We start from the raw sequence: 10,972 nt of genomic DNA on the forward strand, positions 1-10,972 counted from the left end.
GGTGGCAGCATCATGCTGTGGGGATGTACCTTCGCCCTAGTCTGAGGTCCTGAGCGCTCTGTAGCAGGTTTTCATCAAGGATCTCTTTGTACTTTGCTCTGTTCATCTTTTCCTCGATCTTGACTTGTCTCTCAGTCCCTGCCGCTGAAAAACATCCCCACAGCATGATGCTACCATCACCATGCTTCACTGTAGGGATGGTGCCAGATTTCCTCCAGACATGATGCTTGGCATTCATGCCAAAGAGTTCAATATTGGTTTCATCAGACGAGAGAATCTTGTGTCTCTCTTGTCGTGTTGTGTGTTTTGTCCTATATTTTTAATCCCCGTCCCCGCAGGAGGCCTTTGGGTAGGCTGTCATTGTAAATAAGTTGTTCTTAACTGATATGTCTAGTTAACAAGGTTAAATAAAAAATTAACAAAAAAGTCATAATGTTCTCAATATAATGAGCGGTTGTCCTGAGTTGAGTCGAACTAAGAGTTGACCAAAGTTACCTCCTAACTCCTCAAACCTGCTTTGTAGGCTCTGACTGCTATGAAATCGGCAACCAGAGTAGATTGCCAGCGTGATTTTACTAACGCACGTGAAGAGTTCCGAAGCGTAAGTATGACGTCAATTACAAATGGTTCGTGAACGCGCACGTTCGACGTTTTTGTTGCTGTTGAGTTGTACTGCGGTTGCGCGCGGCAGAATGTTATTACCGTTGGTGACGCGATTTGTAAAGAAAGAAAGAAAGCAGGATGGAGAAAATATAGAAAGAGAGATGGAGGAGAGCTTTACATTTAGCCTCCACTTAAGCAAATTGTATTAGGTTAAAAGCTAACCTACGTTCGTAGCTATAGTTTTAGTTTTGGAAGCCGGAGGGGAAACTAACGTTAGCAAGTCAACATCACCCTATGTGATCTTCCTTCCCCGCCGCATGCTACTACAGTCAGAGCCAGACAACAAAATAGCTAATCGCCATTATATGACCCAGTACCTAGCGTCATTATTGCCCTCCATGTGGGTGAGGGATTTGTGTGTGTCAGATTATGGCGAGAAAAACAGTTAACAGGAAAAGGAAGGCAGGGGAGTCCAAGGACCAACAACAGGTAGGCTGAAACAGTGGCGATTCAGGCAAACCAGCGAATGTTACATTTTGCGTTGAATGTTTGACTTAGTAACGTTAGCTAGCAGGTTGGAAGTTTATGGGCTTGATAGATAATGCCACGCAGCTGAAATGCACAATTTGTTATTGAAAATGTAATGAAATAACTGTAGCTTCATAGACAGCTAGGTAGCTACCGGAACTCAATCTGTGTTGCTAAATTAGCTTGTTAGCCAATAATGTAACAGCTAGCTAGCACACTGGCTAGTTAGCTAACGTTAGTTCGCGTTCTCATTCATGATTTCCTTTGACTGCCCCGCTTTGTTTATTTTATTTTATTACATTGACAGTATCCTAACTTGTTAACTAACTAACTGTTTTAAACAATACATGTAGCTAGACTTGTGACGTGTTGGTTAGGCCCAACGTTAGGCCGACCAGTACCACATTAGGCAATTGTGCGTTGGATTAAATATTGGGATGTAGGGGACGGTGAAAAAAATACGATTTCATGTCATTCAATAAAGATATACCAGAGTAAATCTGAGATTAGTGTAAAATAATAGGAATTATAGTATTTAGTTAGCTAATTTATATCATATTCGACTGGACTAGGTTGGTAGGTATTATTATTAGGTAGGTAATGTTAAAGGGCAATTCCGGCACTTCTCCAGCACACTACCAGTGTCATAAAAAGATAGTGCTAAAAAAATGCTACTCTGACATCACAGGGTAGAATTAAAAGTAATAAAAACAGTGATTCTCTAAACCTGCAACAAGTTTCTACCCAGAGGGAGGGTATTTTCTAGCCCTTGATCATGACTTGGTTCCATTACATTACACAAGTCATTGGAGGAAGGCATCTTTTGTAGGGGGTGGGTTTTGTTAAAGATGCACTATGCAGAAATATTAAAGTAGAGGGATTTATGTTTCTAGAACCATACCGCAATTAAGAATCAATTCACATTTAGATGGAGTACTTGGCTGTTTTGGCTTCCAGAGCCAATTCGCCCATTAAAGCCACTGAGTAAGTCCCAAATAAAATGCCACTTTTTTGGGGGTCTGGTTTAATACATGACCAAAGGTAGGTGGACACCTGCTCATCGAACATCACATTCCAAAATCATGGGCATTAATATGGAGTTGGTAGAAGGCTTTCCATTAAATGTTAGAACATTGCTGCAGGGACTTGCTTCCATTTAGTCGCGAGCGTTAGTGAGGTTGGGTACTGATGTTAGGCGATTAGGCCTGGCTCGCAGTCGGCGATCCAATTCATCCCAAAAGTGTTTTGATTGGGTTGAGTTCAGGGCTCTCTACAGGCCAGTCATGTTCTTCCACACTGATCTTGACAAACCATTTCTGTATGGACCTCACTTTGTGCACTGTGGCATTGTCATGCTGAAACAGGAAAGGGCCTTTCCCCAAACTGTTGCCATAAAGTTGGAAGCGCAGAGTCATCTAGAATGTCATTGTATGCTGTAACTTTAAGATTTCCCTTCACTGGAACTACGGGGCCTAGCACAAACCATGAAAAACAGCCCCAGACCATTAATCTTCCACCACCATACTTTATAGTTGGCTCTATGCATTGGGGGCAGGTAGTGTTGTCCTGGCATCCGCCAAACCCAGATTTGTCCATCGGACTGCCAGATGGTGGAGTGTGATTCATCACTCCAGAGAATGCATTTCCACTGCTCCAGAGTCCAATGGCGGTGAACTTTACACCACCATCGCTGACACTCGGTATTGCTCATGGTGATCTTAGCATGTGTGTGGCTGCTCGGCCATGGAAACCCATTTTATGAAGCTCCCGACAAACAGTTATTGTGCTGACGTTGCTTCCAGAGGCAGTTAGGAACTCTGTAGTGAGTGTTGAAACCGAGACAGACAATTTTTATACAATACTCACTTCAGCATTCGGTGGTCCCGTTCTGTGAGCTTGTGTGGCCAACCACTTTGCGGCTGAGCCATTGTTGCAACTAGATTTTTCCACTTCACAATAATAGCACTTACAGTTGAAAGGAGCAGCTCTGGCAGGGCAGAAATTTGATGAACTGACTTGTTGACGTGGTGTCCAGGTACGTGTGTGTATCTATATCTATCTACAGTGCATTCTGAAAGTATTCAGACCGCTTGACTTTCTCCATTTTGCCACGTTACAGCCTTATTCTAAAATGGATTAAATCGTCCCCCCTTATCAATCTACACACAATAGCACATAATGACAAAGCGGGGAAAAAATGGTTTATAGTTTTTTTTTATAAATTCGCAAAAATGTCTATCACTATTACAAGTTTCATAGCCCTTGATGGTTTTTGCGACTGCACTTGAAGAAACTTTCAAAGTTCTTGAAATGTTCCGCATTGACTGACCTTCATGTCTTAATGTAATGATGCACTGTCGTTTTCTCTGCTTATTTGAGCTGCTCATGCCATAACATGGACAAAGCCTATTTGATTAAATACCATCTTCTGTGTACCACCCATACCTTGTCACAACACAACTGATTGGCTCCAACGCGTTAAGAAGGATATAAATTACACCAAATTACCTTTTTTAAATGTATTTATTATTTTACCCCTTTTTCTCCCCAATTTCGTGGTATCCAATTGGTAGTAGTTACTGTCTTGTGTCATTGCTGCAACTCTCGTACGGACTCGGGAGAGACGAAGGTCCTCCAAAACACAACCCAACCAAGCCAAGCCGCACATCCAACCCGGAAGCCAGCCGCACCAATGTGTCGGAGGAAACACCGTACACCTAGCGACCTGGTCAGCGTGCACTGCGCCCGGCCCGCCAAAGGAGTCACTAGTGCGCGTTGAGACAAGGATACCCCTGCCGGCCAAACCCTCCCTAACCCGGACGACGCTGGGCCAATTATGCGTCGCCCCATGAGCCTCCCGGTCACGGCCGGCTGCGGCAGAGCCTGGGCTTGAACCCAGAATCTCTGGGTTAGACCACTGCGCCACCCGGGCGCATATTTACAATGACGGCCTACCAGGGAACACTGGGTTAACTGCCTTGTTCAGAGCCAGGACGACAGATTTTTACATTGTCAGCTCGGGGATTCGATCCAGCAACCTTTCGGTTACTGGCTTAACACTCTAACCACCAGGCTACCTGCCGCCCCTAAATACATCTTGCCAGCCAAGGATGACAAGATTTGGGTGGCTGCAGGTCAAGTTGTCCACACCCTGGGTCCTTTTGTGGACAACGGGGAGGAGGTACCATTTAATAGAGCCTGTGCTGGCAGATTAAAGGGTGAGAGAGAATACAAAGCCATGAGCTTAAAAAAACACTTTTGGAATTGAGTTTGAGTTCTTGTTTGTTTGTTCTGTTACTCAGGTGATTGATAATAACATTTAATATTTGAAATGAAACATCTGTCATTAATGATCTGGAATGAAATTCCTAAAACGCTGTAAATTTGGAATGGAGTGCAGTGTAATTTGCTGTCTGTCTTTTGGGACCCTGTCACATCCATAACATTTTCCTCTAGCTTTTGAGACACTTTTTTTTGTGTAATTTACCGGACATGCATATACATTGGGTGCATAAAGCATTAGGGCGTCCACTCACAGTGCTCAAAATCACATTTAGATTATTGTAATTCATTTTAACAGAATAGAAATTAGCCTTAAAAGTTGTAATAATGAAGTAGAATGATCTATACCAACATGACAGGTTGTATTGAAAAGTTGTGCCTTCATCCCTGCTATAAATCATAAATGAATATCATTTTTTATTAAAGAAACATTTAACCCAGAAGAACAAGTCGCCTACACAATAACTTCAAAATATATTTGTGAACAACCTGTCCTATAGGCTATTTGTAGGATTTTTTGTAAAATAAATAAAACACAGCTGTTTTCAAATACAACATAGGCCTCTAACTTTAATTTAGCCTGAACATTTTAATTAGGCCTAATAAATAACAAAACATGTCTGTCTTCGAACACCAGGGCATGCCTCCCCACACCCCATTCCCGCTGCGATTCAGTGCCACAGCAGTGGAAAGAGGCCACTTTAGACGGCCACAAAATGAAGAAATGGTAAAACTGATGTTGGACAGTGAAATTCGATATGTAAATAAACAAAATTCATTAAGGCTGGTTCATTGAGAGAGAGCTTATTTTACAATGCTCCTGTGAAACGAGGCCCTCGCCATGCATTTATGAAAGACCTTGTTTCCAAAGCTCAGATGATATCGCACTCTTTTTTTACAGTTCTACTGGATGATTATAGTAAATGTTGTTTATTGGATACATGACACCCGGGCGGCATATGCGGATATTGCCTAGGACGGCAGCATAACTGCTAGGACGGAGCCTGACGAACACAATTTGCCTCTAATTTACTAGCGTTTGCGGCTGCCCTTGGCCTTTTCAAAGTTGCTGCTACTGTTGGGAAATCAAAACTGTCCAACTCCTTGACGCTGCTTACGATGCGTATCAGCCTCGTTACTTTGTCCTCAAGAAGGCGCGATCTTGAGGCCGTCTTTACTCTTTTTTGGAGAAAGAATCCCCTCAGCGGGCACACTGGAAACGGGGAAAATGAAATAGAAACACACACCCTACACTAATTTCCAGGCAGCTTGAGGATTTATTAGCTTATGAAATATAATTGCCTTTGAAGTTGGAGCACATCAACTGGTATTTCCATCAATTAATAAAAAAGCATTATTTTGCAATGGATTAGATTTTTTTTCTTCTCCTGGAGAATTTAGCCTGCAGCAATTTTATTTAATGGCTTTTCAAAAACAATATTGGTGTGTGTGTACGTACGGATCCTGCCTTTTTATAAAGTGTCTCTGAAGGTGTGTGCGCTTAGATCCTGACCTAGTTGTCTCCTTGTATCTGGGTCAGTGGGCTGGGAGTGATGACCATAGCTTCAAGGGGATGAGTGTACTGTGCATGGAAGGGAGAGAGTGCAGTGGGAGGGAGGGGGTCATGATTGTAAGGAGGGATTAAGACTGGGCAGAGGGATAGGGTTCTGTTTTTTTTATTTTTTATGCGAGGCGGCACAGGCGGTAAATGTACCGCATTAAGTTGATTGCTTTATATTAAAAATAAACCTAACCTAGGCTGGAGCCTAATTTCTTCCACTTCCCTGATTGTCTTCTGACAGCTGAGCTAGGGCTTATTGGTGTGTTCAAGACATCTGTGAACTCTGAAGAAAACAAGCTCAGACTGGGAAAAATCGTGACGTCGGAGCTCTAGGATCATGCCGAGTTTCCGACTTGTAATTCCAAGTTGGATGACCGTTCAAAAATATTTTTCCCAGTTGGAGCTTGTTTATTTCAGAGTTCCCAGTAGGGGGGGTGAACATAATTTTTAAAAAACTGAATTGGGATCCTTAAAATCTGTATCCGAATTGTTTTTATATATTTTTAAATGTAGATTCAGAAAGTAAACCGCATAGTGGGTCAATTTCCATAACTTCTGTACTGTTTTGGTACCCTGTGTACCACACTGAACAGCTTGAATTGAACCCATGCACATGCGCAGATAAGTGTTGCATCTCGCTCATCTCAATATCCTAACCTATTCATTGATGAAAGACTCTGCTTTACTGAAGTTTCTAGACATCACAAGCCAAGACATTGTGATTCCTGTTTTTGATTGCCGATAGATAGGCCTAGTGCACAGTTCTGACTGTCTGCCTGGTGGCCGACCTGCCTATACTGTGCCCCTCTCTCTCTTGCTCACTATGAAAGATGATTGTATTCTCTGAAGTAATGCAACTAATCAGTCTCCTCCGTTTTCAAAAAACCCTTCATTTTAAGGCGTCCGCATGCTTGCCACCCGAAACAGTTCGCTAGAGTTCGCACTGATTTCAATCCGCAACAAGTCCATTTGGTGGAAACATACCAATGGTGGGGGAAAAATGTGGATAAAAATCTGTGGCCAATTTGATGGAAATCTAGCTACTGTACTTTATTTACATGGTGCTGTTCATCTCCTTTAAGCCTTGTTAACCTTTTCTCTTTTTCTCTCTCCTCTGTCAGGTGGGCTGGTGCCAGTCTGCGTACAAGCGGACACGCGTGTCTTCCTCGTCCCGGCACGCCCAGCAGTGGTGGCGTAGTCTGCGCTCGGTGGTATACGCACTCCAGGGCCGCGAGATCCGGCCTCAGCAGCAGCATGAGTGGCGTCTCCAGCGTAGCTTGCGGGGCTTTGCTGCCGGCCGCCTCCCGGGCATCCTGAAGGAGCGGGAGTTCTCCCTGGGCCGGCTCAACAAGGTGTTCGCCTCGCAGTGGCTCAACCACCGCCAGGTGGTGTGTGGAACCAAGTGCAATACGGTGAGAGACTGCCCTCTTTTACTTTACTCTTTTTTCAAAATGGAAAAACTTAAACATTTCCTGTTAACCGGAAAACCTTGAACTGACCTATTATGAATAAAAAAGACATGATTCCAGGCCTTGTTATTTCTCTAACAAAAGGTTTCTTTCCTCCTATCCACAGCTATTTGTGGCAGATGTTCTGACAGGGCAGATTACACGCATCCCCATGCTGAAGGACCGGCAGGGCCGAGGAGGTGGCTCCGGGGGTGTTGGTGGGACAATAGGGGCCCCCTTCCTCGGAAGTGGCTCAGTGTCCGGGCTGGACCAGCAAGGCTGTGGGATCCACGCCATAGAGCTTAACCCCTCAGGCACTCTGCTGGCCACGGGCGGAGACAACCCCAACAGCCTGGCTGTCTACCGGCTGCCCACCCTGGACCCCGTCTGCGTGGGAGATGTGAGTGGTGGCTGAGACAGCCTAAAAGAAAGTCTGATCATACAGGGTCTGACATTAACGATGGCCCGGGGCCAGTAAAAACATGTTGGGACAGTCCATCTTGTCAGTCACTGGCCCACCAGTAATTTCTCAGCGCATTTTGGCGTTCCAGTTCGACATTTACCTGCTCTGTCGCAGTCTGCCAATGAAAACCATTGAAGACTAAATGCGGAAAACTCATGCTATTTGTATTTGAGAAATATGATTGGCTGTTTATTCAGCCACACTCCTTGCGAGTCACCTTCTTGAGCATTACATGAGTTGATGCATTCACACGGCATACGCAAGCTATCCAGAGTTAAAAAAAAAAAGTGTTTATCAATCCAATCCACTCGCTGAGCTTATTTATTTTTAGGGAAAGTGATTTACAAAAAGAAACCAATTGTGAACATGCTAGCAATAGGCTGGCTAGTGGCTACTGTTGATAGTCTGCAAAAATAAGCTACAAAAAAGACACCTAGCATTCGTCTTGGTGAGACTATTGCATTGAGTCTTCTGCCATTGTAGTCCTTGGCCTGGCGAAAGTCCAAACTGTAAAAAAAAAAATATATATATATACTTTTCTGGATGGACAAACTCTTTCAGTGTAAACTTAAACGACTAAAACCAGATATAAAGTATGCCGAAAAGATAATGGACCTTTGTTTTTAAATAATATAATCTTTGAGAACTAGCAATCACCAAAATAAATGTTAGACATTCAGGGAGATTTTAAAATTCGAAAAACAAGCAATTTAGCGGTATTCATTTTATGTTTGAGCAAAAGAACACCATGGCAAAATGCATAGAATTGCCAGAAACTAGTTTTAAAACTACAACATTTTCTCTCGGCTCCATGGGAAAATATGTAGACTCACAGGAAATTTGCTACATTTTCTCTCAGCTGCAAGGCAAATTTGTGTAGAATTGCAGGAAATTTGCTTTAAAACAGTAAATATTTAATTGAGAAATGTGTAGAATTACAGGAAATTGGCTTAACGTGCTACAATTTCTCTACACCGCCAGATGGGGCCCTCTAAAATGTTCTCAAATTTTGCCGGGCCAACCGTGCTCATTGCCACACCCACCACCTAACCCCTTTTTAATCAAGTAAAAACCCTGTACTTTAGCCAGATGGATATCTCTTTTGAAAAGCCCTCGTCTTAAAAGGGGAAATGTCCTATTTTAAAATGACATACTTTAGAGACAAAAGTTAATCCAATTAATACAAAAATAATTTAAGAATAGAGTAATGTCTTACATTGCTAAATTATATTACACTGCTTTTTAATATACCATAATAACCAAATGTTGCCTATTACTAGCTGAATGAAACAAGCATGTCAATGAATGTATTTATAAACCACCCAATGTCTTGGCCAGTAGAAATTCTTTTCGGGCCAGTAGATTTTTGGTCAACTGGCCTAACGGGCCAGTGAGGGAAAAAAAGTTAATGTTGGACCCTGTCATACAATGACATTTAAAAATATATATATATATATATATATATATATATATATTGTGTGTGTGTGTGTGTGTATATATATGTGTGTGTGTGTATATATATATACACTGCTCCAAAAAATAAAGGGAACACTTAAACAACACATCCTAGATCTGAATGAAAGAAATAATCTTATTAAATACTGTTTTCTTTACATAGTTGAATGTGCTGACAACAAAATCACACAAAAAGAATGAATGGAAATCTAATTTATCAACTCATGGAGGTCTGGATTTGGAGTCACACTCAAAATTAAAGTGGAAAACCACACTACAGGCTGATCCAACTTTGATGTTATGTCCTTAAAACAAGTCAAAATGAGGCTCAGTAGTGTGTGTGGCCTCCACGTGCCTGTATGACCTCCCTACAACGCCTGGGCATGCTCCTGATGAGGTGGCGGATGGTCTCCTGAGGGATCTCCTCCCAGACCTGGACTAAAGCATCCGCCAACTCCAGGACAGTCTGTGGTGCAACGTGGCGTTGGTGGATGGAGCGAGACATGATGTCCCAGATGTGGTCAATTGGATTCAGGTCTGGGGAACGGGCGGGCCAGTCCATAGCATCAATGCCTTCCTCTTGCAGGAACTGCTGACACACTCCAGCCACATGAGGTCTAGCATTGTCTTGCATTAGGAGGAACCCAGGGCCAACCGCACCAGCATATGGTCTCACAAGGGGTCTGAGGATCTCATCTCGGTACCTAATGGCAGTCAGGCTACCTCTGGCGAGCACATGGAGGGCTGTGCGGCCCCCCAAAGAAATGCCACCCCACACCATGACTGACCCACCGCCAAACCGGTCATGCTGGAGGATGTTGCAGGCAGCAGAACGTTCTCCACGGCGTCTCCAGACTCTGTCACATCTGTCACGTGCTCAGTGTGAACCTGCTTTCATCTGTGAAGAGCACAGGGCGCCTGTGGCGAATTTGCCAATCTTGGTGTTCTCTGGCAAATGCCAAACGTCCTGCACGGTGTTGGGCTGTAAGCACAACCCCCACCTGTGGACGTCGGGCCCTCATACCACCCTCATGGAGTCTGTTTCTGAACGTTTGAGCAGACACATGCACATTTGTGGCCTGCTGGAGGTCATTTTGCAGGGCTCTGGCAGTGCCCCTCCTGCTCCTCCTTGCACAAAGGCGGAGGTAGCGGTCTTGCTGCTGGGTTGTTGCCCTCCTACGGCCTCCTCCACGTCTCCTGATGTACTGGCCTGTCTCCTGGTAGCGCCTCCATGCTCTGGACACTACGCTGACAGACACAGCAAACCTTCTTGATACAGCTCGCATTGATGTGCCATCCTGGATGAGCTGCACTACCTGAGCCACTTGTGTGGGTTGTAGACTCCGTCTCATGCTACCACTAGAGTGAAAGCACCGCCAGCATTCAAAAGTGACCAAAACATCAGCCAGGAAGCATAGGAACTGAGAAGTGGTCTGTGGTCACCACCTGCTGAACCACTCCTTTATTGGGAGTGTCTTGCTTATTGCCTATAATTTCCACCTGTTGTCTATTCCATTTGCACAACAGCATGTGAAATGTATTGTCAATCAGTGTTGCTTCCTAAGTGGACAGTTTGATTTCACAAAGTGTGATTGACTTGGAGTTACATTGTGTTGTTTAAGTGTTCCCTTT

At 43.8% G+C, this 10,972-nt stretch overlaps 1 protein-coding gene across 2 annotated transcripts in view; it reads left to right on the forward strand.

Annotated features, from left to right (window-relative positions):
• The first annotated feature begins 667 nt into the window (after positions 1-667).
• Positions 668-10,972, forward strand: part of LOC106565186 (DDB1- and CUL4-associated factor 12-like) — a 35,062-nt gene continuing 24,757 nt past the window's right edge. For both annotated transcript variants that reach the window (XM_014132029.3, XM_014132030.3), the window contains exons 1-3: positions 668-1,092; positions 7,096-7,386; positions 7,550-7,822. In XM_014132029.3, coding sequence (XP_013987504.1) covers positions 1,033-1,092; positions 7,096-7,386; positions 7,550-7,822 — 624 coding nt within the window. In that variant the 5' untranslated portion in view covers positions 668-1,032. The remainder of the gene's footprint in view (positions 1,093-7,095; positions 7,387-7,549; positions 7,823-10,972) is intronic.

Source organism: Salmo salar, chromosome 12 (genome assembly GCF_965601325.2).
Source record: "Salmo salar chromosome 12, fSalSal1, whole genome shotgun sequence".
NCBI classification, from domain to species: Eukaryota; Metazoa; Chordata; class Actinopteri; order Salmoniformes; family Salmonidae; genus Salmo; species Salmo salar.